The sequence below is a fragment of the Sceloporus undulatus genome, chromosome 8 (genome assembly GCF_019175285.1).
Source record: "Sceloporus undulatus isolate JIND9_A2432 ecotype Alabama chromosome 8, SceUnd_v1.1, whole genome shotgun sequence".
Lineage (NCBI taxonomy): Eukaryota > Metazoa > Chordata > Lepidosauria > Squamata > Phrynosomatidae > Sceloporus > Sceloporus undulatus.
This window is the reverse complement of record NC_056529.1, coordinates 20,277,688-20,305,239: the sequence shown is the minus strand read 5'-3', so window position 1 is coordinate 20,305,239 and position 27,552 is coordinate 20,277,688. Positions and strand designations below refer to the sequence as shown.

The 27,552-nt window shown below is 43.3% G+C and overlaps 1 protein-coding gene across 3 annotated transcripts; it reads left to right on the top strand.

Annotated features, from left to right (window-relative positions):
• Window positions 1-594: 594 nt before the first annotated feature.
• FBXO31 (F-box protein 31) lies at window positions 595-23,992 on the top strand. Of its 3 annotated transcripts, XM_042437372.1 has the most exons (10): window positions 595-1,009; window positions 9,075-9,146; window positions 10,097-10,183; window positions 13,901-13,977; window positions 15,408-15,575; window positions 16,381-16,455; window positions 18,818-18,927; window positions 20,070-20,223; window positions 21,144-21,508; window positions 22,860-23,992. In XM_042437372.1, exons 1-10 carry the CDS (start codon window positions 652-654, stop codon window positions 23,080-23,082), a joined length of 1,689 nt encoding a protein of 562 aa, XP_042293306.1. In that variant the 5' UTR covers window positions 595-651; the 3' UTR covers window positions 23,083-23,992. The 3 variants fall into 3 exon arrangements, with proteins under 3 accessions (XP_042293306.1, XP_042293307.1, XP_042293308.1); XM_042437373.1 differs by lacking the exon at window positions 10,097-10,183; XM_042437374.1 differs by lacking the exons at window positions 595-1,009; window positions 9,075-9,146; window positions 10,097-10,183 and having other exon boundaries at window positions 13,918-14,052.
• The last annotated feature ends 3,560 nt before the right edge of the window (window positions 23,993-27,552 follow it).

Sequence of the window (27,552 nt, the reverse complement as noted above, 5' to 3'; positions counted from 1 at the left end):
TTTGTAGTTTGTTGTGGCACTTTCTCTGACAGAAAAGGCTGTTGGCCAAAGAAAGACCAATGGCTGCTCTCCAAAGAAAGAAAATAGAGAGTCGGCGAAATGAGAGCTGTCCCGTGATTGGCTAGAAACAGAGAGGGGAAAAGGAAAGTAGGGAAAGGGATGGGTTGATTGACGCAAAGCCGGGACCAATGGCTGCTTGCCAAAGAAAGAAATGAGAGAGTCGGAGAGATGAGAGCTGTCCAGTGATTGGAGAGAAATAGAGAGAGTTGGATACATGGAAGCTGTCCCATGATTGGCGAGAAAAAAAAGGTAAGAAGGGAGTGGGATGGGTTGGCGAGGTGTCGGGAAACGTCCCGCGATTGGCTCAAAGCCGCGACCAATGGCTGCTCGCCAAAGAAAGGAGAGAAGCGGCGAGATGGGAGGTCTTCGGTGATTGGCGCAAAGCGGCGGCCAATACCTGTGTACGAGAGAAAAGGAAGCGAAAGAGAGGTGTGAGCTGCTCGGGGATTGGTTACGGAAGGGAGGCGGCGTGCTGTGATTGGTCAGAGTGTCAGAGGCGGCGGTGACGGGGGGCGGGGCCTGAGGCGGCGCCGGTTCTGTCAGACTCAGAGGCGAAGCGGTCGCTGAGGCGGCAGGAGCAGCGGCGGCGTCATGGCGGTGTGCGCCCGTCTGTGCGGAGTGGGCCCGGCCCGAGGCTGCCGTCGGCGGGGCTCCCAGCGGAAAGGGGCGGCCGGAGACAGCAGCGAGGCGGACACGGACCCCGAGGAAGGCAGCGGCGGAGGAGGAGGAGCGCTGGCGGACGAGGAAGAGGACGCTTCAGAGGAACGCATCGAGGGACCGACGCCGAGCCAGGCCTCTCCGCTGTCCCTCCTGGAGCTTCCCCCGGAGCTCCTGGTCCAGATCTTCGGCTCTTTGCCCGGCACAGACCTCCCAAACCTGGCCCTGGTCTGCAGCGCCTTCAGACGCCTCCTCAAAACGGACACCATTTGGAGGCGGAGGTGCCACGAAGGTCAGGACCGGAGCCGAAGGCACTCTCTTCTCCCACGGACTCTGAGCAGAGTGTTGCTCTGGAGGAGCCGCAAAGGCCGAGTGGAGCGTCCTCGCTAGGACTCTCTAGGTCCTCCGGGGCAATTGTTGGTTAAAGCTGGCCATAGAGCTGCACTGGAGGACCTAGAGATTCCTAGAGAGAACATAGTAATCAAATCCGTGAATAACCAGATCTGCAAAAGTCAAAGCCACAAATATGGAGGGACAAACTTCATATAGATTCCTTGATCTGCTACAGAAACATAGGGTTCGGATTAGGGTTGAGGGCTTTGTTGGGGTTACGTTTAGGGACAGGAGAGGGAATGATGCGATGGAGCCAAAGTTACCGCTTGTGCCAGGGCTGGGGCTATAAAAGGGTTGTCAGTGACAGAGTTAGGGTTCTTTGACAGAGGGTTGAGATCTTCCTTTCTTTTACCTTCCATTATAGAGTTGGTGTTCGTTCAAAAGGGGGAGAGAGATTCCTTTCCTTTCCTTCCATAATTCGAGGCTTAGCTGCCCAAGAATCGCCCCGGAGTTCAAGCCTCCCGCTCCTCCATCCAGGATGAGTTCAGCAGTGGCTCCATTTCTTCTTCCTCCTCCTTGGGGCTCTGTCCTGGGCCCAGTTTGCTCTCCAACATCTTTACCAACAACTTGGAGGAAGGAATAGAAGGCACGCTTATCGAATTAGGAGGAGTAGCTAACACCCCAGAGGACAGGATCAAAGTTCAAGAAGACCTGAACAGATTAGAAAGCTGGACCAAAGCTAACAGAATGAATTTCAACAGGAAGGAATAGAACATACTGTACTTAGGCAGAAAAAAGTGAAATGTATAGATATAGGATCCTGGGGGACACCTGGTTTAAGGCGATGTATCCATGTGAAAGGGATCTAGGAGTCCAAGTGGACCACAAGTTGAACATGAGTCAACAGTGCGACACAGCAGCTAACAAGGCCAATGCGATTCTGTGCTTCGTCAATAGAAGTCTAGTGTCTAGAAAGATCAAGGGAAGTCAAAGTATCACTCTGTTTTTCTTCACCTGGAATATTGTGTCAAAATTTGGGCATCAAAGTTTGTGAATCGCTGATTTAATTATTTAAACAATTGAACTTACCATTGAACTTGTAATTTAAATAGCTCAATTTGTTTGGATGAACACGTTATGCCAGATAGATGTGTTTATATTTGTGTGTGTTGTAGCTGCTGGAAGGGATATTTTTCATGAACACCTATACACACGATAATACAAAAGAATTAAAAACCTACCAGTAAAAGGGAAACACAGCAGTCACATAGAAAAAGCTGCTTCCTCAGCCAGCAAGTCCGTTTCCCAGAGTAGCAGGTTAAAGGAAGGAAGCAAGCAGAGGCTCTTCTGTGTCTAGTTGTCACCTGAGGAAAAGGGAACAGATCGTGTGCTTGGAAGAGAATGGTGAGAGAACCAGGTGTAGGAACATATTTAAGACCTGCATCTTTATAAACTGCTTCTTATTATTAGTCATTTCATTTGCTGGCCAATGATAGGTCTCCATTCTGTATAATATTGCAAACTTAAGTACATAAACCAGGGATGCACACTTGTAGCCCAACAAGCCAAGAGGAGTCTGGCAGCCATAAACAGTGATCTCCTGGGTATCTGGCCACAGTTTTTGTAATGCTGAGCAGCAAAAAATGATGGATGGAGACTGGCAGGCTGGGTCTGGCAAAATGCATGTACACTCTTCCCTCTGTATTTGCGGCTTTGATATTTGTGGCTTTGATTATTCACGGCTTCGATTAATATGTTCTCTAGGAATATCTAGGCCCTCCAGTGCAACGCTATGGTCAACTTTAACTAAAAGTTGCATTGAAAGACCTAGAGATTCCTAGAGAGAATGCTCTACTAGGCCTTTGTAGCTCCTCCAGTGCAACTCTATGGTCAGTGTCTGTCAGATGTTGGCTACAGAGTTGCCCTGGAGGACCTAGAGATTCCTAGAGAGGTGTCCTCTCAGGGAAAAACATGGTATTTTGTTATTTGCATCTTTCCCCCCATATTCACAGGGGTCTTGTGCCCCTAACCCTAGTGAATATGGGGGGACAAGTGTATATAAAAAGGTCCATCCAGTTGTTTATAACATGATTATCCGCAAGCCTAGGCATTTGAGGGAGAAAAATCACAGGCATGAAAGGATATTACTCTGTCTTTAGCATGAAAAAATGTTGGGAATATTAGTGTCCAGTTCTGGAAGTTATAAGGAAGATAACTCAGTTGATTTATGAATGCCCAATATGATTTTCAGAGTGCTGGCGGTGAGTGTCATCCTCCTATCCTTTTTCTGCTCAGAAACTGCAGACATCACAGATTGAGAGAGCGCTTCCTTTCCAGTCAATGTACGGCTGAATATTTCCTAGCAAGGTGACATTCTGTTCTGTGCTTTCTCTTTAGTTTTCCATTTGGAGCTGTGCCCTGGGGCCCATTAACGCGAGGCCTCATTCCCTCTCTCTTCCCAGTCCGTGGCAGCTTCATCTGTTCCCTGCTATGAAGCTGTGCATTTTGGGTCTGCCAGAGAGAACTTTGGGGATGAACATCTGAGGGCAGCCGGTCTGCATTTGTCTGAGGTGGAGTCTTTGGACATGTCTGTGGCTGTAAGGGCTAACTCCCAATTTGTGTGATAGCTCTGCTGAGGGAGATGTGCCAGGATTGACTCATCCTTGTGGGTCGAGTGCAGCTTGGAACACTCTTTAAATTGATTTTATAGTATCATATTGCTTCAGACTGCTGCAGTCTTCTTTGCCTGGGATGATTTTTGGACAAGTGCCATTTTGTGTTGTCATTGGTTTTTGGGGTGGGGGGAGGATGGACAAAAAGATATCCTCCTTTGTAACTATTCAGTGTCAGGACACTTGTTCCAGCAGGCCACTCTGTTGCTCCGAATTGTGTTGAAGGCTCTCTTCTTCCAAAGCCTTTTCCATGGCTGGAAGAAATCTCTATCTTCTCTTTCCCTACCACAAAACAGGCTACTTCATGTATTCTTATGAGATAGGTTTTCCAAAGTGTCCCAGGATTTGTTTATCAGAGTAGTTTGTTAGCCAATTTCTGGCATTTGGCCATGGAAAGTAACATCTCTCTCTAGTATTTCTCACAATTCTTCTATATTCTCAATTGTTTTTAATTTCACACAAAACATAGTGAGAGAATGTTTCCTGTCCAGAGGTGCAACATGAGAGAGAAGAGGTTGTCCAAGGTACACCTTGCTCTGCATGTCTAAAGTCTTAATGCAAAGTTGTCTACCCAGATTGGTGCCTACTGGCGGTTCCAAATTTGTTGTGAGTCCATCTGTGGGTCAGCAATAGCAAGCAGCGTAGCCTTTGTTGTCCTCCTTGTGGGACAAACACCCTCTCTCTGAGTTTGAGCTTGTCAAGCCAAGGGATGCAATTCACTTTTGCCCAAGCCTATAAATAGAAGATGACTGTCCCACGGGTGCAAACTGAATTAGGAAGCCTGTCTTCTGTTTGTAATGGACTCTGTTTAATCAACAATTCCAAATTCCATGTTGATTTCTAATTGTTAACTGTTCTGACCTTTGCTTTATAGAAGGAAAATGTTTGGCTTCTGCCCTCCTGGCAATCTGGAGGTTGGCTCAAGATGGACAGAAGGGCACAAACGGCCGATAAAGAACTTGCTTTGCAGATTCCAATATCTTTAGATTGTTACAATGGGGTGATGGTTGGGGTTAATATTCACCCGAAATCCAGCAAGCTGTTATTACCCCACCCATAAGAACTTTTCCCTTTCAATTGCAATCTTGTGAGACCTGGGCTGGCCCTCTCTCTGCATTGAATAGGAAAGCCCTTCGGTGTGTGACCTCAGAATGCACACAGGTTCCTGGATTAATGCCACAGTATTCAACAACCGAATTGTCAAGATCTGGTTAGTCTGCCCACACGGCATGTGGCTTGACATAACTGGATTGACCGGTTATCTGCCTGAAAGGCACCTGTTTGTGCCACAGGATATACAGCAATAGGAAGTTAAATTGATTGGGTTTCCCCCTATCCTTCCTACTAAAAAAAGGGCACTTCCAGACTCTTTAATGACATTTTTCTCTTCCAGGAAGCTCCCTTCCTAGTTGACACAGTGAGTTGCATTGCTGAACAGAGACTGGAAATTTAGTCTCCTTGGACTAATTCATATAGTTCCATCACCACCCTCTTTTTCACTGTCTTTTTAGCATCTCTTTTTTGGCATGTACATCTCTGCCCATAGTCATCTTTAGATGGCTTCTGTATTTAATTTCTCTGGTGAGCTGCAGCAGTGAACGCTCTTTTAAAAATAGTCCTAATGGTAACTGCACTGTTTCCCACAAAAGGCCCTTCCTATTGCTACAGACAGCAGGCAAGCTATTGATTTCTACAGTACCAGATCCTTCCGGCCCACCAGAATAAATATTGATAACACTTTACTTGTCTTTTGGAGCATTCAGAGTATTTCACATGCTAATCCTTACAGGAGCCCTGTAATGTAGGTATGCTGTTTTATTTCCACATTCCCCTCTTCTGTTTATTTTTTGGCCTGCAGACGCCCGCCATCTCTGTGGTCTCTGACACAAGAGTCCTTGAGGGTTACGCAGTACTCATTCAAAGGATGAAAGGGATGTTTCTCCAGGATGCTGGTCACTGCTAGCCTTGCTTAATTTTGTTCTTCTAAAATGTAGTTTATTGGTACATTTGATGAAGTGTAAATGGATTGTTTTAGAAACGATTAATAAAGATATATGGGGGGGGGGAAATAAAACGTATGTCATATGGACAGAGGACAAGGCAGAGGAGGTGAGATCTGACTCTTTGGCTAGACAAAAAATTACATAGCGTCAGATTAAAAGAAGAGATTCACAGTGCAACCGCTCCAACCGTGGGCTTGCCATCCATAGATTTGAGCATCTGCAGATGGCAAAACCAATTGATTTCAATGGCCGCATGTGCATTTGGCCTTGGGAGAACGGCTGCATGCACACTGCCACTGAATACCCATGCCATCCATGGCGAGGTGCTGGATGGAAACCCCATAGATAAGAAGGGCCCACTGTATCTAAAACAGTATAACTGAAGGAATGAAAGGCATTACTGTCACAAAAGAAACATAACTTCTTCATAGGACTAAGCTCTATAATATTGGAGGCAGACCTACTATGTATCTTCAGAAGACATTTGTTGAATTGCAAATCCCATCCTTCCTGACCAGCATGTCAGCCTGGCCATAGCCTGCCTTAGGATTGTGGGAGCCCTTGTAGTGAAATTGTCTTGGAAGAAAACGGCACCAGGAAAGCCTGAGGATTGTTGTCTTGGCACAGGATCATTGGCTGGCTTAAGTTCAAGTCTTAGTACCAATTAGAGTAAACCTACTGACTCAGTGGACCCTACATAAGTGTTGTCTTGCCATTGGTTCAATGGGATTGTTTTAGTTAAGACTAATAATTGAATTTAGGTTTCTGTTGCCTAAACAAAGGCTTTATCTGTTGTTGGTTTTTTTTTTTTTACTTTGGCACTGCTAACAGAACAATTTGCCAGACAGAAATGCTCTGTTAATTTTGTGGACAATCATTATGTTCATTTGAATCTGTACTATAGCTTCCAGATCTTAGATTAGAGCATCTTGGTGCAACTTTTAAAAAAGCAAAACAAAACCCAAACAAAAAAGTTGGCCTTTTCTAATTCATGTTGTTAGAAAACTCAGAAAATTGGGTCCTTTGTGTGTCACATCACTCTAAGATTGGTTAGTCAAAAAACCCCCAAGCTTCTTTGAAAGCGGATTCCTCCTTGCTTAGGAGTTTCTACCTTTTCCTCCTGTGATTCCTTATTTAACTCTGATCCTGAAGGAACATAAATGTCAAACTTTTCTTTATTTCTGACATATTTCTTCCGCATTGAAGTCTGTATTTGATTTGTGTGTCTGTGAGAGAGAGAGTGGGGGGTGTCTAAAGGAGGGAAAGGGGACTGAAATAACAAATTTCTCAAGAGAACACACTTTCTTGGAGCTTAAATTGAACATGTTACGTACCAAAACAATGACTTCACTCGAACATATGTTGCAAAGACCACAGCTGCTGGATTTCAAAAGGAAAATGAGACTTGCTTTTGTTTTCTTCTATTTTTTTAGATTATCTGCTTTCTCACATTACGCTTTTCAAATCCATACATTTATCACTTTCTTTGGCAGCTTTCTCAGGGATGAGCAAACGTCTTGCAGCGCTCTCTTACACTCTTAGGGGGCCTAGGCCCAGTTGCCAGTCCAACTAGATCAGGTCTGTTGAAGCAGTAGGAACCTTGTAAACACTTAAATCTGTTGATTTAATTGTAGTAGTTACCCTCAAGTAGCATATTTTGTTGTGGATTACTTTCAGATGCAAGCATAGATAAATACTTTGCATGCTGAATTTTAATGGCTTCTCAAATCAATGTAGAATTCATTACATTGCAGTGCATCCTCCTTCCCCCATCCCTGCCCCATGTTTTCTAGATGAGCTTCATGTCAGATGATTCTCTGGTGTCTAATATCTGGCAGGTGCTGGACGTGTAAAGCTACACCTTTAATTTCCTACTCTAGAAAGCTGGTCTGGTTTTCGCTAGTACATCCAAAGCCTGGAACACAAATGGTTTGCTTCCTTCTTCAACCCACCAGGCAGGCATCTGATCTGTTTTGACTTTGGAAACCTTCTGTTTTGCCATTTACTTCCTCTCTCGTCCCCCATTTCTGTGGATTTTGCAACTGATTTTTAAAAAATAGATCTGTTAGCTAATGTCTTAAGAACTGCCTTTCTGTTTTAAACAAATCGAAGCAAAGTCCATTTGTCATGTGCGTATCTTTGTCTGGAAACTTCCCGCAGTATACAACACAATTGGCTAAAACAGTTTGTTGCAATTGCATTGAGTGAGGAAGGAGGGTAGGCTATGCCTGTGTTTCAAAGTATGTAGGATTTTCCACTATTGGAGAGGATGTCTTTAGAATATTGCATCTGGTGCCTAGAAATGCACAGTATTTTTCCAGCCTTGCTTGCTGCTTTTAGGTTTATACTTGAAGGCAGAGGCCCCATACAGACAGGCTAAAATAAAGCTGCTTCGGGTCACTTTGGAGGTATGCTGTTTAAATGATGCATGCGTCCTAAGAGTCTAGAAGCCACACCAAAGCCATGCACCAGTCCTAAGGAATGGAGAGTGGCTTTGGCATGGCTTTCGGACTCTTAGGATGCATGCATCATTTAAACAGCATACCTCCGAAGTGACCCGAAGCAGCTTTATTTTGGCCTGTCTGTATGGGGCCAGAGTTGTGCATTTTGTGGCCTACTGATTAAGCCAAGGCAGCTCAGTATCTTGTCTTGTTAGGTGCCTGATACCCTGCTTTTCATCTGGTGCCATTCAAGGCATACACAAAAAAGACGAGGTCCCATGAGCCCCTGATGGATGTCAAAAATGGTTACTTGTGGGTCATGTGTTTTGTGGGTAGTTTTCAACCTTGTTTGTATGGGCAAGATGCACAATTATGCCATTCAAGGATGCTGAATAGCTTAAACTTTAAAGGAGGGAAGCCATGTTAGTCTGTTGCAATAAAAACAATGGAGTTCTGCGAACCTTTCAAGACTAACCAGTTCCTCATAGTATTAGCTTTTGTGGATTATAGCTTGCTTCATCAGATGCAGTGAAGCAATGACCTCATTGTCTGTAGCTCATTGCTATTTCTATCCATGCTTACTGTTCATATACCTCTGTGAATTTGATGGATGGAGCTATAATCCGTACAACAATACAATACAGCAATATCCTTAATTATGGATTTGTAACAAAAATATGACTTCTGAGCTGAAGCCTAATCACATTTGGCCATTTTGGGCCTTGTTCAGTTGAATGTGTTCTAGAGCTGGCTCTATTCTAAAGCTGGCTGCAAGAACTGAAGTGGAAGCCTGCAGGTCCTGAGACTTGAGAAAGACGGCCTAATATTCTTGTCAGGAGACGGTAGGTGGCATTATGCAGGAGCAGATCTTAATCTTCTGTGACACGATCTTTTCTGTCTAATTGCAGAATATGGTGTCTGTGAGAACCTGCGGAAGCTGGAGATCACAGGAGTGTCATGTCGAGATGTGTATGCTAAACGTAAGTGGCAAATACTGTATGTGTTCCAGCTTGAATTATATTTCTGAAAGTGAATTTGTACTGAGTCTTTAACTTGAATGATTTAAAAGTGTCAGAAAGAGCAAGCCTGCCGATAAACAGCCACAGCTTCCTTATCTGTGAAGCCATAATGCGCTTGGTTCCTATAGCACATCACTGTGCTCCAGAAATGTCAGGATCTTAAATAGCTCTGCCTCTCTATCTCTTCAGACATATGGGTATTAATGCTCTGCATGACTCTCCTACATGTGTGTGTCATTTATTAGTAGCAGGCTTAGTAGTAGGCGACTGGCCTCTCCTTCCACATTAGGCAGGTCTGGTTGGGTTTTGCCTTGAAGCTTTGGACAGGCATATTGCCAAGGCTAAAACCAATGACCAGCATTTTGGAGTTGGTTTTGAGACTATTGGAGTTTGTGTGCAACCTCGCACTTGGCAAACCAAGCCTTCCCTGCTTTGTGTGCTCTTGTACATATTATTCAGGCTTTCAGAAAGCAGTGTGTATGTTGTAGCGGGGAGATGAAGACCCCTTTCCTCTGCTCATCCATATTTCTGTCTTGATTTTAGTGCTGAACTTGTGCCACTGCCTCAGATAAAAATATCACAGAGGTGCACACTGACATGATTGTCTGGATAAGTACTTGGATTGCCATTTATTTGGCTTAACTGGCAGAAAGGTATCAGAATGACAGATTCTGGGCCTTATTTTGCTCACTTTAAGGAAAGTTCTTACTGTGGCTTTCCCTTATAAGCCGTTTGAGAACATTGCAGCCTGAGGAATTCTTGCCCATACCTTTTAGTTTGGAACACAGCAAAAGAGCCCCTCCCCTGCTTCTCCAACAGTCTCAAGATTGCAAAAGTGGGTGTTTGGTGGTAAGAGGGACAGGTAAGATGGGGACCAGGCTTCTTATACTCACCCTGCTGTGTCTGCTCAGGTATAAACCCACGAGTGAAGTCGGGACGTTTTATGAAAATCCTTCCCGACTACGAGCACATGGAATACAGAGATGTTTACACCTGCCGTATGTACCTTCTGTTGGCAAATGCTTTCTGCACTGTGTAAGCATGGAGTGTGCCTGCCTGACTACTTAACTGGCAAACAGAGCTTCCTCTGGGCTTTTGGGGGCTGGCTGTATGTTGTGAGAGCACTAAATCTGAAGGACCACCATTATCATGCCAGGAGGTAGGAGTCTGCACTGCCATAAAAGCAGCAAGAGAGAGAGATCTTGGAATGTGGAGGTTTGCTGGAGAACGGACATGCCAACCTGAGGGTGAGCAGGGTTCAACGAAGTGTTGCAGTCCTCGAGAACTTTATATTAATGTTAAGAAGGATGATGTCCTGGAAGACAAATGGTTGAGAGCAAGGTGCATCATCATCATCTGGGAAGTCCTTTCCAGTTGCTTTCTGGCTTCAGTAAGGCTTTCTGTAGGGCATTTAGAATAGGCAACAAGCCATAAATGAGGTCTCCAGGAGGTCTCCAAGAGCTCAGTGGAAAGGGTTATTGCCTTTAAGCTAGCACCCTTCTGATGGGTCCCATAATAGCTCCTTCCAGACAAAACATCTCTGCCACACAAATGGAATTTCACAGCACTGCAGAACAGTAACATTGTATGGTCTTAGGGCAGCAGAAGAGAAGGTGGGAAATCATGACAGCCATAGCAGGAAGAGAAACTAGAAATGTCTTACCTCCCCATGTAATTGTGACCAGTTTTCCTAACCTTGTTGGACTGTGATCCATAAAGTCTGGGATATAGTTTGGGGCTTAAATCCAATTGTTTGCCTTACCTAGATTAGACCCATTGAATCAGTGGTTTTATAAATCGACATATATTTAAATCACATTGACTGAGTTTATTCTAGTTGGGATTAGCAATTGCATTTAGACCATGGATTCCAATCTGTTAAGCTACCATTACACTGACACAAACCAGAATTAAATCATTATGTAGCAGCAATTGTGCACGTTCCTAGCCCTGATTAAATTTTAGTCCTTTGAGACTTTTCTCTTTATTTTGATCTCTTTGGGAAATTAAGGTGGCTACTAAATGTTCTTTTCCAAAACAAAACAAAAACTAACTCACAAACCACGTGGCGGGTATCTTGCTTTTTGTTTTGTTTTTACAGTGTGGACCTAAACATTTATGATGGTGTCTGAAATACAAATATGCTTTCTTATCTATTTAGAAATGTACTTTGTATTCAGATGTTTCACTCTCTTTTTCATGAAGCTCACATGCTGCTGTGGTTTGGTTTGCTCTCAGTTTGCCAGATTGCCCTTAAAATAAATATCTCTGCTGCTTTCTGGATAACCAATAACATGTACAACATCCTGACCATTGAAAGGTGATGCTGGAGAAAATCTGGCAAAATTTTGTCTGTTAAAACAACAGCCTCTGTCATGAAAATGGAAATAAATAAGGCTGGCACAGATGTATCCTTGTTCATGATTTGTTCCCTTCTAAACAAAAGCACAAACACTATGAATCCAGTGTTACTTTGCCTTCATTGTCTATTCTAATTAAAAAACTACATATGTAACTTGGTCTGGTCAGTGATTAGCAGTGTGCAATGCAGATTTCCACCACAAGATTGGGCAGAACACATGGCTTGCATGTAAAGCATCCCACATTCAATCCTTGGCATCTTGTTTAAAAGGGATCAGATAACAGGTTAAAAGGAGGAGACATTTCTCTGCCCCAAATCCTGGAGAGCTCTTGCTAGTCACAATGTGGGCTAGAGAGATGAATGACCTGACACTGTGTCTGGCAGCTTCTTATGTTTTGATGTGATTAGATGTGGGGAATAACATGCTCTTCACCGGAACGATGCAATTTTTGTTTCACAACATGTTCTTAACTGGTGTTTGGAAGCTGGACCATCTTTGTACTAAGGTTTCCAAAGGGGAGCCTGGCTTTTGCCTTGGCAAGAGCCTCTGAAATGGAATGGATGACACATTCTGACCTTAGTGGGGTCTCTGTGGCACCCTTGCTGGATCATCCTTTCATCAGGCCACCGCAGCATCACAAAACTCTGCAAAAGCATCAGCGTTCTCCAGAACCCTTTTATCAGGCAATATAGTAGATTCAATTGTGTGGGGAAGCAAAGTGGTGACAGCAGCTGACTTTCATGCCATGAAATCTATATCTGGTTATAGTCCTAAGATGGAAAATGGAGGGAAGATGCAGACTTTGGGCACAAGAGGTGGTTTCAGGTTGCTTGGGACTCTCCAGCAGGTTGCTGGGAAGAAGGAACAAGCCCTTCTCCAATCTGATTCTCCAGTATTTTTGAAAATAGGCTATTTTTGATCAAAGCTCTACTTTTACTGAGGGATCCCTTGAGGAGACTGACCAACATCTGGGCCTTTCTGAGATTTCTGATGACTTCAAGTGGGACAGCGAGGCTGTTAGTTAACTGGTAATTTCTTGTGAATGCAGTCCAGTCATTGTGAAGCATTTTAAACACATTTATGAGAGTTCCCCCACTGAAATCAAGGAGTATTCAAAGCAGTTCTCTTCAGCTGGATGTTTCCACAGTTTTCTCTTTTTGCTTTAATTGCTAATGAAAGTGGTGATCTGAGGCACCATTGCTAAATAATGACTAGAACTAAAATTGCTGCATCTCATAGAAAGGAAGGAGGGCATTCAGTGACCATCGTCAGCCAGCCAGACAAGGCCATCTGATTTCTCCTATGGTGGGATTCCCCATATCTGTATTGCCAAGCAGCTGAGATGTTGTGACCTTTGGAAAAGGAAGCTGCAAAAATGAGGATACCGTATATACTTGACTATAAGTCGACCTCATGTAGAAGCCGAGAACAGATTTTGGGGCCAAAATAATGGATTTTTATATGACCTGTGGATAAGTTGAGGGTAAAGTTCTTAGGAAAAGAAGGAGGTAATTACTTATCCTTTGGGATATCCCACCAGAAGAGATCCAGCATGGTGTAGCGGTTTGAGCTACAGCTCTGGCGGCCAGGGTTTGAATCCCCCATCAGCCATGGAAACCCACTGGGTGACCCTGGGCAAGTCACACTCTCTCAGCCTCAGAGGAAGGCAAAGGCACAGAAAACCCCTCTGAACAAATCTTGCCAAGAAAATGCTGTGATGGGGTTGTCATAAGTTGGAAACACTTGAAGGTGAACAACAACAAGAGCAAAGCTGTGCAATTGGATTATGTCTGGTGAAATGTCATGAAACCAAGGCAGCACTCAAAGGAAGGTAAAACAGCTGTGAAGCTGGAAATCCACGATCAGAATTCCTGGTGCCCTTTCTTTGACCACCACCATAACGAAACATAAAAGCAGAAGTGAGATGTACATTGCTTTAGTTGACTGTGCTTCTGCCCTTATCCAGTGTCAGTTCCCCCACCTTGTGCCTCCAAGGCTGTTTCATATGTTTAAGCCAAATAAAAAAGCAAATGATTTATTTATATTAGCCCTAAGATTTTTGTTATAGTAGGGGGATGGGATTTGGTCTGCTTCGCAGTCTGTCCTCCCCCTCGTGATGAGTAGTAGAAGCAGAATAAATTATACGAAAATAAGCAGAATAGAGTGAGGGTTGCTTTAATTTGAATAATTCCTGCTGGGCACAGAAAATTGGTTTTAGAGCTGAGTCCCCAGAGCTTTGCATTTTCCTGTCCCTCTGTGTGTGTTCTTCTTTGTGTCTGAGAATTTCTTTTCCTTTCCATCTGATATCTCTCTCTCTCTCTTTCCCCCCTCCCTCCAACCTCAATTCTCTAGTACTCCACCGGTACCGGCACATCCTGGGGCTTTGGCAACCTGACATTGGACCATACGGGGGGCTTTTGAATGTGGTGGTGAGTAGAGAGGCTTCCGGGACGTGGCGTTGACTTCTTGGCAAGGCGCTTGCACCATTCAGAACTACTCCAGAAGTGAGCCTGACCTCTCTCCTCCTTGTATTAAAGGGAGTTTCAAGCCTTGGCAAACTTTAGAGGTGGTTTATAATTTTGCCTTTCCCCTGTGTCCTTAAACTGATCAGTTATACCTTTCAAAGGGTGTTGAAGAAGAGACAGTAACTACATCAAGAACAGGCAAATTGTAGAGGTCCAGGATCCAATGTCCCACCCCAAGTACTACAGCCATTCTGCCCCTCACAAAGAAACTTTTATTATTGTTTAGTAAAATTTATTTTTGTGGAGTGAAACAAAGTATGAGAGACTGTGCCTCCTTGTAAACCAGAGTCACCATTCCTGGAGTGTCAGTTCTAGGACTGTCCATTCTTTGCGTCCCAATTTTGGGGAAAGGTGGGATATTATGATGATAACAACAATAACAACAACAATTTTTAGAATGGTGCATTGGACACAAAAATGGGTGGGGTGTGCTTGTGACCACTGTCCATGTTTTCTGCTCCTGAATTAGCGATACTAGATTGAAACATGGTGGAAGGCCTGAGCAGGGAGAAAGGACAGCTTTAAGCTTTGCCTGAAGACTTGGTAGGGACAGCTCACCCAAGAAGTCAGATAAGAAGGTTGCCACAAAAGTACCCATAAAGACAGCACAATGGGAGGCACAAGGAACTCAGTGAGTGGCTGCAATCCAAAGATACCTTCTCTTGTACCAGAACTATCAAAACGAATGAAGATTGCGCAAGTGTAGAGAAATCTCTTGCCCAGTTTCAAGTAGTTTGGAGACGTGAATTTCACTGTGCGTTGCATCCAATGTTCATTGCTAGGGAATTGGGCATCATTTGGATTTTCTGTCTCAAGCAGTCATCAAAATCATCCCTTGGAGGGTTGTATGTGTGAGTAAAAGAGAGCAAAAGAAAGAGAGGAGGAGGGAGGAGGGAGTAGAGAGACAGAGATGTGAGTTGCTTATTCCAGTTGAGGAGTAGATCTTCTGTCCCTTCCTGCTGAGAAGAGAGCTGCCAAGTTGAGGTGCTTTTCACCTAATTAGTTTGAGGCTTCTATGGCTGCACTCTCTTATCAGCACAGCTGCTCTCAGGAACTCAAAGAGCCCCAGGGGTCCAAAGAACTGGGGAATCTGAAAGTCTATATAAAATGAGCTCCTCTTCTCTGGGAGTTTGGATGGTGAGCAGCTGAGCTGTAGCAATAGAGCAATATTACTGGAAGGCAATTATCCAGCTTTGAAAGGGGATAACCATGACCTAGGGCCTAGAAGGCCTTGGGGCAGAGTTGCCATCTGGGAAAGAAGCTTAACTCTTGCCGGAATAAAAGCCAAACAGGTCTTGACTTTCTCTCTCTTTTCCTTATCACACATTTGTCAGGTGGATGGATTGTTCATCATTGGCTGGATGTATTTGCCTCCACATGACCCTCACGTGGACGACCCCATGAGATTCAAGCCCCTCTTCAGGATTCACTTAATGGAGAGAAGGAGTGCCACAGTTGAGTGCATGTATGGCCACAAGGGACCCCACAGTGGCCATATTCAGGTGAGCTAGTTCAATTTGCCTATCCAGGGACTTGTCTGCACATATAGTAAAATCTGGTGTTCCCCAGATTTTCCAGATTCACAGCAACATTTTCTGTACTTTTAAAAGTGTAATTGAGGTTATTCACAGCAAATGCAGAGGTTGTGTCAGTGTAAAATAGTGAGCTTCCTTGAGTTATTTTCACCATACAACAGTGGCTGCTCTGCATTATTACAATTTTTGCTGGTCTGTCAAAGATGCACACAGACATATTCAGTGCAAATGCAGAGAAGTGCAGGTGAGCTATATCAGGCAAGCAAATAGACTTTTGTGCAGCTATGCACACAAATTCATCAGCCTTTAAAAAAAAATTATTGTCGCACCACTCGAATCTTTCAGATGTCTCTTGAGGACTCATGACTTCCCAGCGGGAACAATCCTAATGTCCCAACCACCCAGCCCACTCCTTTGCCATCAGTGTGAATCCACCGGACACACTTACTGAACATCTGGGTTTTCCAGGAAAATCCAGACAAACCCGTGATTCCTTTCCCCCTGAATTATCTATGAAATAAGTCATCAGGCCACTAAAAATGCCATACATGCCAAAATTATTCAGAACGTCATGTGTCCAGATCGCCGCCAATTTGGAGTGAGTGAAGATTTTTTAAAGTATAGACAAGCCCTAGGTTACCACAGATGATGACAGAACATTACGTCCCAAAGAACTTCCATGGTGTGGTCATTTTAAGCTATTAGTGGTTCTGTGTTTGCTGAGGGTTTGTGGCTCACCATTTTGTGGATTGTGTTTTTTTAATTTGTGCAGATTGTGAAAAAGGATGAATTTTCTACTAAGTGTAACCAGACAGATCACCACCGTATGTCAGGAGGAAGGCAAGAGGTAAGTCATGTTGAAATGCCTCCTTAGTTAGTGTCCAGCCCAGATGATGGTGATGATGATTTATAGAAGTTTAACAAAGAGACCTTGTGAATATTTGCTCAGAATCCCTAAGAGTTAGTTCAGTCTGGCTTGCTCACATGTAAACTCCTTTAACATAAAACTTTGGTTGTGTACAGTGCTGAAAAGAGAAAATAGGCTTTGACACTGGGCTTGCAATCATTAAGGAGGAGCATTAGAACAGTCTGTGTATTGGGATTTTTGTAAACTTATCAAGAATTAAAATACTTTGAATTTTTAAAACTTTACTTAACTTCTGTGCACAAAGACAGAATTGCAAGTTACAGACAGCATATAGAAAATAAAGAATCAAGGTTGTCCTAAGTTTCAGGTGTTTACAACAAATTGTTTGTGCCATATTTCAGATTATTCCTCACCACAAAGCCTTTCCACAGCAGTGATGAAACAGGCATAGAGTAATAAAAAGCTTGCTAGCAAATAAGTGGTGTTTTGTTTTTCTGGCCTAAGTATGGCAATTCACATTTTTCTACTTTTGTGGCTGCCAAGGGACACTACGAGACCCAGAACCATATTTGGAAATTTGGTCTGTTGTGGTACACTCAGTCTAGTCATGACTAGCCAGCTCTTTTATCTGTGAACAGCAATGTAAACCTGGGCTTCAGTTTATTTGCTGGACAAATGTTTTGTGCTGTATATTTCCACCCACCTGCACATGCAAGCCAAAGGTCATTTGCAGATTCTGTGTCCAAAGCTTGGCTGCTGTCCAGGTGCTTGAGCACCATTCAGCATAGGTTATGCTCTTGACTTGCATGCCGGGAAGGGAACATTGCTAAGTGGAGAGTGGCTTTTAGTTCCCTTTATGCGGGAGTGGCAGGGGGTGATGGGTTTCGCACTCCTGCCAGGATTCAAAGTACTAGGCCACCAATTCCATGCTGAACATCAGTCCTTCCCTCTATACCTCCTCCAGCAAACTGCTTTTGAAACCTTTGAGAGAATGACACATAGAAGAGACCATGCTTTACACATTGCCCCTTATCCCAGCAGTGTTACAAGATGGGGACTGGATAGAGATCTCACGCAGATTCCAGTTGCTTATTTGAAAATAAGTTGTATTGAGGGGGAGGAACAATAAAGACTGTCTAGATATGAAGGCTTCATTGAGTAGCACAGCTTAGCTTTAAGAACAGCTTGTTGTGTTGACAGTAATACAAAAATAGGCCATTAGTGAAAACACAGATTATTAATTACAGATAAAACATGCCTTGCTGTATCAGGTCATTGTGGGAAGAAAGTCATCCACAGAACTGTTTTCTGATCCTTACATAGGCAGGCCTTGTAGCAGGGAGGGGAATGTGCCCACAACTACACACACACATACACACACACTCTTACATCCCTGCAGAGGTCTGCAGGATCAGGCTCTGTTTCCTTAGTCTGCCAAGAGTGAAGAGAAATGGTTTCATTGTTCCATGACACATCTAGAAGGTTGTGCATTTGTATTTAAGCCACTGTGCAATGGACCTGTGTGGACTCAAACTCAGAACTGCATATCAGGATCATGTTCTGTCCCATTCACCTAGTCCTCTCCTTCTCCGTGCCCAACTTGTTGTTTTCCATTGCCTTGCAATACGAGGGAGTGCACAGTACAGATGGGGGGGAAAGACAGCTGCTTCTGTAAATCAGACAGAGGAGCTCATCATCTGACTTGAGGAATTAATGTCACACCCAGCAGTGCAGAATTAATGCTGAAATGCTGTTGCTGTGCTCTGGGAAGCAAATGTCTGGTAAAAGAGCTGCTCCTTGTCAAGAGGCGGATGAGTCAGGGGTGTAGGCGAAGAAGAAATTACAATCATGCTCTCTGTGGAAAGATCATTAGGGTAAATTAGGCTATCAGTGTCCTGAAATGGTTCAGTGAGTGCTGTAACACTAAAATAGTTTGCCATCAGGCACCATGCCCTCAGAAAAGATTCCTTTTGTTTTCTTGCTGCATCTGAAAGCTGGGGCTTAATCAACACTGGAAACATTTGGAAGAGAGGTTATCTAAGTGAGTATATAAAGGAATGCAGTCAGCCTGCCGAGGTCTTTGAAAACAGACCAATTTATGATAGTAACTTTCTCCCTATGAAATGCTGGGAATTAAAGTCTAGTCAAGGGGCCATGATGACAGAGGGATTCTGGGAGTTGTAGTCCTAAGAGGTCACTCTTCCAGGCTCTGAACACTAGAGGATTTGCTATAGCCTCTTGCCCGCAGGTATGTTGCCATTCATAAGATCCCGTCAGAGCATTGGGTGCCTAGCAGCTGTGACTAATTGGTTTTGTTTCTCTCTTTTGGGTGGTGCCATAGGAATTCCGGACATGGCTGCGAGAGGAATGGGGGCGGACTCTGGAAGACATCTTCCATGAACACATGCAAGAACTCATCTTGATGAAGTTCATCTACACTAGTCAATATGAGTAAGGTGCAGGGAAATTTAGGGCTCAGGCATCCTTCCCTATGAGTACCCAGTTTGTTGGGAGCAATTAGCTTACACACTGTAAACTGTTTAGGGAGTGCTTAAGTGCACTGATAAGCAGTATAGAAATGTACTTGCTAAGAGATACCTTCATTCCCTCCCCGCCCCAGTGTTCTTCTTCAGCTGCTAAAAAGAAAGATTTTGATTTCAGAATAATTTGTACTAGCCCACAATAATGCTTCATATTTCTCTGAGTGCTGAGATGTTCCAAAGGAATGTCCTATTCAGGTTTGGATTCTTTGTGCTTTAGAGTACACTGTGGACTGATGGTACTTTTGCAATACTTGCAGATACTGTATACTGTATAGGCAGATTGTAAAGAGAGGTGCAGTCATTCTCCAGACCACATTGCTGGCCACTTCTGATCTTCCAACAGAGGTTCTAGATTCCCAAGGTGCTTTCAGCCAACCTGAAAGTCTTTCCCTTTGACTTATTTTATGCATATAAATGTTCTCCTTTATGTAAGATGGGGGGCATCACCCTCTTTAAACTCCAGTGTTTCAATCTAACACAGCAGAAGATTCCAAAAGCCTCCTAGGCACTGTCTGAAATCAGTTGTCCATTTTAGGCCATTAATCAGAAATCTACTTAAGTTTTTGTAAAAATAGCAGCAGAAAAGCAAAATCCATAAACTAGGTTGCTTGGTGGTTTTTGGTTTGTTTGTTTGCTTACAAAATTAAGTTCCCCATTGTTGATTTTGAAAAGCTTTGGACATTTTTGGGGAAGAAATGAAACGGTGCAGGGGAATGGAAATGAAAGAGTCATGCCAATGTGGGATCAACAGGAGGGGACTAGGAATTGATACAGGGAGATGGGCAAAGTGTCACCCACTTCTGTGGATTTCAATCTGTGGACTGCAGGAAGTTCCAACAGGCACACATGTAGTTTGAGTCTCTCTCAGGACCTGGTGAAACTGCTAGAAGAGGACTAGACATCTCTTTGATGGGGGCATATGGTTTTAAAAAATGAAAACTGACCTTGTCTAATGTTAAATTCCATACCTTGGAACTGATTCTGATGTAATGCTAAACAGGCCTAGCCCTGCCTTCATTAAATCAACTTGTGATTGTTCATATATTTCAGCAATTGCTTGACGTACAGGCGCATCTACCTCCCTCCACGTAGTCCTGATGATCTCATCGAGCCAGGCCTTTTCAAGGGGACATATGGGAGCCATGGTCTCGAAATTGTCATGCTCAGCTTTCATGGGAAAAAAGCCAAAGGAACTAAAATCACTGTGAGCATCTAATTTTTCCCTGTTTGAATGTGCATTGCCTTAGCTTTGGGGTAGCAGATTGGCCACTGCTTCTTCCTCCACTCCCCTTCTTATAGTCTTATGGTATGACTAGATGTGGTCAAGAGAATGACATAGGGAATGGCAAACATAGAGCCATTCTTATGACTTGGGAAATCTCCATGCTGGTGGTGGTGGTGTTATTGGGGAGAGTAACATGTTTGCTACCTGGAATCTCGTGTTTTAAAGTACTGTCTGTTTGCACATAGACAGTTTAGTTGGGTGCACTGTTGCTTTTAAATCTGGACTCTCTTGAAGAATTTGGAATGGTGATCAGTTTTCCTGAGGAAGGGGTTGCAAAGATGAACTGAGAAGAAGCATTTAGGGAGGTCTGAAAAGTGGAAAGAAGGTCAGGAGTCATAGCAGCTGCTTCTAGCTGTGTGACCTATCTGCTCATCCCAACTTTTACTGAATCTTCTTAATTCAGATAGGCTGTATTTCCAGTTTATGTTCTTGTGCTCTATGCTGATTCATGTCAAGACTGTTGAAGAAGGAATGAGGAGTGTTGGTTCTTAAAAGTGGCAGGAAAAAGGGAGAGGACAAGGCTTGCTGAAAGTGGTGAACCAAGAGAAAGGAGGAAATCTATTTGAATAGGCAGTATCATAGTGGCTCAGGGGGTGGTGATGCAAAATGCGGATTGATGGAACAGAAACAGAAGAGTTAAAAGGCAAAGATGTCGGGGTGGGTATCCATGTCATAAGGAGCAATGCGGCAGGAAAAACAACAGTGTCAATAGGAATAAAGGGCAGAGTAGGAAAATGACAAAATCAGATTGTTACAAAGTTATTGGAATGGTAGAGCTTGTGGTGGTTTGTCCTAACACCAAGGCATTTGTGTGGATTTTCTTTCTTGTCCACTCCCAGGGGGACCCCAACATCCCAGCAGGGCAGCAGACAGTGGAGATCGACCTGGCACATCCCATCCAGCTACCTGATATTGAAAACCTGAGTAACTTCAGTGAGCTCTCCCGTATTGTTCTGGAAGTGCAAGAGCAGGTGCGGCGGGAGCAGCAGCAGGAAGAGGAAAGTGGCCAAGAAGAGAAGGGCCAAAATGAGGAGCTGCCTCCTGGGAACAGTGAAAATCCTCCTGGGGCCACTGGAGGGGACGAAGCAGAAGCCCCTGCAGAGGAAGAGGGAGCAGCTGCTCAAGCAGCTTCTCCTTGTCCCTTTGTCTTGCCGGGTGGCATTGCCTCCAGGAATGAAGATTACCCTCGGACCTGCAGAGCGTGGTAAAAAACGAGAGCAAAGTGTTGCTTTTTCTGTGATCCATGGAGAACACGCAGTGCTTTATCCCTTAGCCTGTTGCACAGCCAAACACTTCCAAAAACTTCACAATTATTTATTTAAATACTTCCATCCTGTTCTTTATCACAGGATCTCAGGGTTCCACACAATACAAATTGTTTAAAATATTTGGAGATTAGCACAATATAAAAACATATTAAACACAACAGCAGTGAAACCATTTTAAAAGGAACAGTGAAAATCACTTAAAAAAAACAATTTAAAACTTGAAATAAATTAGTCCCCAAAAGCTTTAATAAAATGCCATGCTTTGGCTTGGCACCACGGGGGTCCTTGCTGTAGGAGGCTTATTTCACCATTTCAATCCTGACTGTGGTGTCTGCTGTTGGAAACCAACCTTGTAAGAATCCAAACAGAGTCCAGTCTTCATGTAAAAGTAGTAAGTTTATTCATCCATGATCTATTGAGCACAGCCAGTCCCAGGAGAGTGAGATGAGGAGGAGAGAGCTATCAATTCCTCTCCAACCCTCTTAATAGTATATATACTGCAGCTGATAACACTGAGGGCTGTGTCTTAAAGGTACCTTACATCACACTGATGTTTTAAAAATAGCAATAGCAAGTACATTTCTATACCGCTTATCAGTGTACTTAAGCACTCCCTAAGTGGTTTTACAAAGTGTAAGCTAATTGCCCCCAACAATCTGGGTACTCATTTTAGTGACCTCCTCGGAAGGATGCAAGCCTGAATCGAGCTTCAGCCCTTTTGCTAGTATTGAACTCACAACCTTATGGTTTGTGAGTGAGTAGCTACAGTACAGGCATTTAACCACTGGGCCACCAGGGCCCTGTTTAAAAATAAGGTGGCATATGTAATAATGAAAAGGGGAAAAGAAGAGAGAAAACACAGGCAAAATGAGCATGTCAAAATCAGTTGGAAGAAAAAAAAACATTCTAAGAAGAAATGCAGAGTGACTTTCCATATACACAAAAATCTTTTTTCTTCATAGAAAGGAGCTGCCTGCAGTGGTCAGATGGGACCCTGCCTGTCATTGTTATTGGCGGTGGGAGACTGCCTGGCTTTGAGCTATTAGCATATGCTTGAGAAAGGACATAATGTTTATTAGAAGAGATGAGAACCTTCAGTTCTGGAATGAGTGTACCAAGGAAATTGTGGGCCAGAGCATGTTAGAAGACCATCTTTATTTACCTTGGAAATGATGGACTGAATGTGGAAGGTGGATAACTATTGTCTTTCCTAGGCATCCTGTGGTGTGTTGCCAGAAATCTATCTCTGAGATGCCTCACTGTATCCTCTGTTTCATTTTTGCATAGCTTCTACGGGACGGGTCTCATAGCTGGCCACGGCTTCACCAGCCCTGAGCGAACACCCGGCGTCTTTGTCTTGTTTGATGACGACCGTTTTGGTTTCATCTGGCTGGAGCTGCAGTCCTTCAGCCTCTACAGTCGGATCAAGGTCTCCTTCCAGAATGCAGAGGCTCCATCTCAAGAGGCTTTTGATGAAATGCTGAAGAACATTCAGTTGCTGACATCATGATAATGGCTGCCCAAGAGCCAGAGGACGAGAGATCCATGTTCCCCATCTAGGCAGATGAGGCGCCTGCCCTTGGAGCCTCAGAGCGAGAGACAGCAGCATGCACTTCTCAATAAGGCCTTCTTACCAAAATGTACTCACATGCTACTTAGCACACTAACCATATTTCCCCAGTATGTATAGTTTGTAATATAGCTCTGTATATTTGAAAGGCAGCCTACAGAGACAGCAGCTTAGCATGCTTGTGGTGGATTTTTTCTTTTGCCCCCCTCCTCCCCTTCAAGAAGTTGATGTCTGATTTGGGGCAAATGAGTTCAGATCCTGGCAGGCAGTGTAAATAGCCAAGTGGCAGTTGTGAGCATGTGTGTATTAAACTAATGATGGCTTTTGGATGTTCCTCAGGCAGTTTTGTAGCCTTGGGCTTCTCTTCTAAGCATGCCCCTCCGGCTTCAGAATCATGATTGCTTTTTAAAATTGTGATCTGCAATTAACTCATTGTCAGATTCAGGAGTCCCCCTTTGGGTCTAGGAAGTTTTTCTTTAAGTGTAAATACAAAATTAAAAACTGTTGTGCATTTTGCAGTTGCCAGGCCCTGAATGTCACTTGAAGGAGACAAGAATAATAGAAACAGCAAAGTTCGCACAACATTGGTGTTTCTCACTTTACAGTTCCACCTGTTGTATGGGGAATGGATTGCACAGATAGGTCTTTAGAGCAGTTACGCAGAAGGTGCCACATTTTTATACTCTCTTTGCCTTTGGGAGCTTCATATGGTTTGAGTCAGAAATTGGAAGCCCTGTGTGACCACTACTGTGGGGTTGTTCTGTGTGGATGAGTTTTTGGGCTGGAGCGGGGGTACACACTCATTAATGTATTTATTTTGATTATTAAAGGAAGTCCATTCTGCAACCAATAGAGAACCTCTCCCTTTTCCAAAATACTCAGCCAGGTGTGCCTATTGAGCGGTTTTGTAGTGAAGTCACAGTCGGTCATGTTAATACTCCCTGACCTTTCCTTTCCCCACCATGTGTTTACATCAGGGGCAGGCCCTCCAGAATAGCAGCCTAATATACTGGATGATACAGGTCTGAGAACTGGAGTCATTGGTGACTTGTTCACTGACACCATTACAGAATTCAGAATGGCAACATCTTTTTGGACACTCTCAGTGGTTCCTTTCAGACTATAGTCCTCATGGGTCTAATAATAATAATAATAATAATAATCTTTATTTCTATCCCGCTTTTCCACGAAAGTGATCAAAGCGGCTTACAAAATTACAATTAAAACATCAATATATAAAATTTAAAAACATTACTAGGGGATATAACAGGGAGTCTAAGCCAGGGGTAGGCAACCTTTTTGAGCCGGGGGCCGGGTTGCTGTCCCTCAGACAACTGGGGGGCCGAAGCCAAAAAATAAATAAATAAATAATTTTTTAAAAAAATTAAATAAATAAATAAACCGGGACAAATGTAGGACAAAATTTCAAATGGAGGGCACTTTTTAAATAAAAAATGGAGGACACGCAAAAAAATTTGCTGATTTAAAAAAATGTTAAGATAAATGCATGTTTGTGAGGCTTCTATAGACAATTGCCCCACCATGTCCCTCGCGTGAGAGGCCAAAGGCCCTGGCGGCAATCGGCGGCAGGACCAGGCTGGGGCCGGTCCCAAGGCCTTGCCGGGCTGCATTCGGCCCGCGGGCCGCAGGTTGCCTACCTCTGGTCTAAGCCATGCCATGAAGGAGTTGGAATCCTTTTCTCTTGGTGCCATGTGCATGGCTGATGCTGTGGAACACGTAGTGCTCTTCTCCTAGTTAGGCTTTTTGGGAAGCCTTATTGGATCTTGCCTAATCCTAGTAGGGCAGAGTTGGTTCGGTGATATCCCTCCAGTCAAGTTTACTCTAAATCTTGTCATGGGAATAGCCTCCCTGTAAGCAGCTGGAGCTTGCAAAATGCATGTTTGATCAAGAGAATCACTGTTATGCTTCACCTCTTTCTTCTTTTGCTAAACCCACCCACAATCATAGATGTATTAATACACCTTGGAGGCTCTTTGCCTCTGCTGTTGCTGCTTATTTTTATTTTTGGAAAGTTTCCCACCCCACAGAGCTTCCTCAGAAGTTGTTTCAGGAGTCTCCAGGTGATACCCCAGTAGAAATCTCTGAGTACCTGCAATCATAGGATTGTAGAAATAAACTTGAACAGATTTTTCTTCTCTTCCTGATGTCTGTTTGTTATCATAACCCTTTTGGGCCTGGATCATAAAAATCTGCTCCTTGATTTATCATATTTCCATGTAGTGCATGATGGGTTATGGTTCTATCACATGAGGTGAATTGGAATCATTCGTAGTGACAAGCTAAGTAGTTGGATAGATCTACCATAAGCATGAGAAAGAGGAGAGATGATTCTTCATCTCCTGCAGCAATAAATCCATTCTGTGCAAAATTGTTTCTCAAATATACACTCTAGTCTAACCAAATTCATGCCCATACATTCTGTTCAGAAATAAGTTTTTTCTAAAACAGAAAAAAACTCTCATTGACCCTTCAGTCTCTCGTTGCCATAACTGTTTCTGCAACGAACATGGGTGCCTTCCATCTTCAATAGGTGCCTTCCATCTTCACGGGAATGTTTCTTGTCCAATGTGGACTTTGCAGCTTAATATGATGGAAGCTGATGTGCCAAGGCACCGACCTGCTTTGGGTATTCAGAACCTCCCATTTCAGACGTAAAGACTTCCGAAAAGCTCTACCTGGGAGCTCATCACCCATGGGTGAGGCCATTTTTTTCCTTCCCCCCAAAGCTTCGATGACACAAGTTTGGGGAGGCAGGAGGACAACGCCACAACTCTCAGCACTGAGCATGTACTGTGCGCCGGATGCCGGAGGCGTGAGCTCCAGTTTTACATCTTTTCCCACTTGCTTTTATTATTGCTCAGAGGCACCTTTTCCAGTCACAGATGATAATGATAGTAATAATAATAGCAATAATAATAATAATAATAATGAAAAGGTTTTGTGAATTTGAGAGTAAAGTTTCCTTATTTACTAGGGTTCTTGCTAACAGATCGTTCCTTGCAATAATCAGATATTTTTTTGGTTGGGAGCTACAAGTCGAATTCTGGACAACTTTCTGCAGAGAACTGGATGCATTCGGTCTCTACACCAGTACCATTAGAACTACAATTGCATCTTTTTTAAGGGCTAAGGTTTGCCAGATGAGATTGTAAAACTGAAAGTAACCACAAAGGCCTTCTATTCCAATCCTTTGCCATGCTAAAATACACAACAAAAGCACTCTTGCAAGATGTTCACCCAACCTGTCATTAAGGACCTGGAGAGTCCACCACTCTCTGAGACAGTCTATTCCACTGTTATACAGCTCTACCTAATGTTTAGGTGGAATCTCTTTTCTTGCAATTTGAACAGAGACAATGGTTATTTTCCACACTACACACATAACACTAGTTAACACCCCAGTTCTCTTGCTCAGTTTATCACATCTCTATTCTAGTTCCCAGCCAGCATCACACTACATTCAAATAACTCCACCATTCATACGGTTACCTGCTCACCTTGGCTTTAAGCAATATCTTTCCTCCTGAACTTGTCACCTCATTACCATACCCACAGCTTTTGCATTTATATTGCTATTTACACATACAACCTGATCATTCATAGCTATCAACATCTGTTTCCAGGCACTTTGGTCCATGCATTTGATGAGGTGGACTTAGGCTGCAACTGCAGAAATAATACACTTTAATACCACTTTAACTGCCATGACTACAAAGCCCAGAATTCCAAAGTTTGAGCCAAAGCAGTTAAAGTGGTATCACATTGCATTATTTCTGCAGTGCAGATGTAGCTTAAGCCTACAAAAGCTTACGTTACAATACAAACCTCTTTCCTTCATTTTCAAAGGTGCTACAAGATCCTTTTGCATAGTGATTGTGTGATATTATTATTATTAAGCTTTATTTATGGAGTGCCGTAAATTTACACAGCGCTGTACTCAGTTAAAACTGAATAAAAATAAACATGCTTAAGGCGTACATTCTACAAAAATAATTTAATATATATTAACATTAAATAATAAAACATACCAAGCAACAGGTAAAAAAATAAGCCTACGACTACAACCAAGCTAGTGTTACAAAAACAATAAGTCCAAAGCAAATGGCACAGCAGCCTGGCTGTATGCGTACTTATATTCATTTAGATTTCCTCCTGGATAAATGTGCATTAAAATCCTCACATCGAAGGCTAAGTACATCTTGTATTTAAACTTGGTTGCTTTTTAAGGTCCCTTTTTTCCTTTTCTAATTTCTGGTTTTATTTATTTATTGTATTTATAATAAAATGCAGCAGGCGGCACTCTTAATGGGAAAAAATGGCCAGCTTTTAAAAAAACACAGTCGGTAACCTCCAAGCTATTAATAGAATGAGCGCAAAACCAAAGCTGTC

What these genes read in the sequence shown, in the direction of transcription:
- FBXO31 (XM_042437372.1), top strand. Translation starts at nt 652, where the DNA reads ATGGCGGTGTGCGCCCGTCTGTGCGGAGTGGGCCCGGCCCGAGGCTGC. An exon ending in GAGGCGGAGGTGCCACGAAG is followed by an intron (nt 1,010 to 9,074) that starts GTCAGGACCGGA and finishes GTCTAATTGCAG; the next exon opens with AATATGGTGTCTGTGAGAAC. An exon ending in ATCTACACTAGTCAATATGA is followed by an intron (nt 18,928 to 20,069) that starts GTAAGGTGCAGG and finishes CATATATTTCAG; the next exon opens with CAATTGCTTGACGTACAGGC.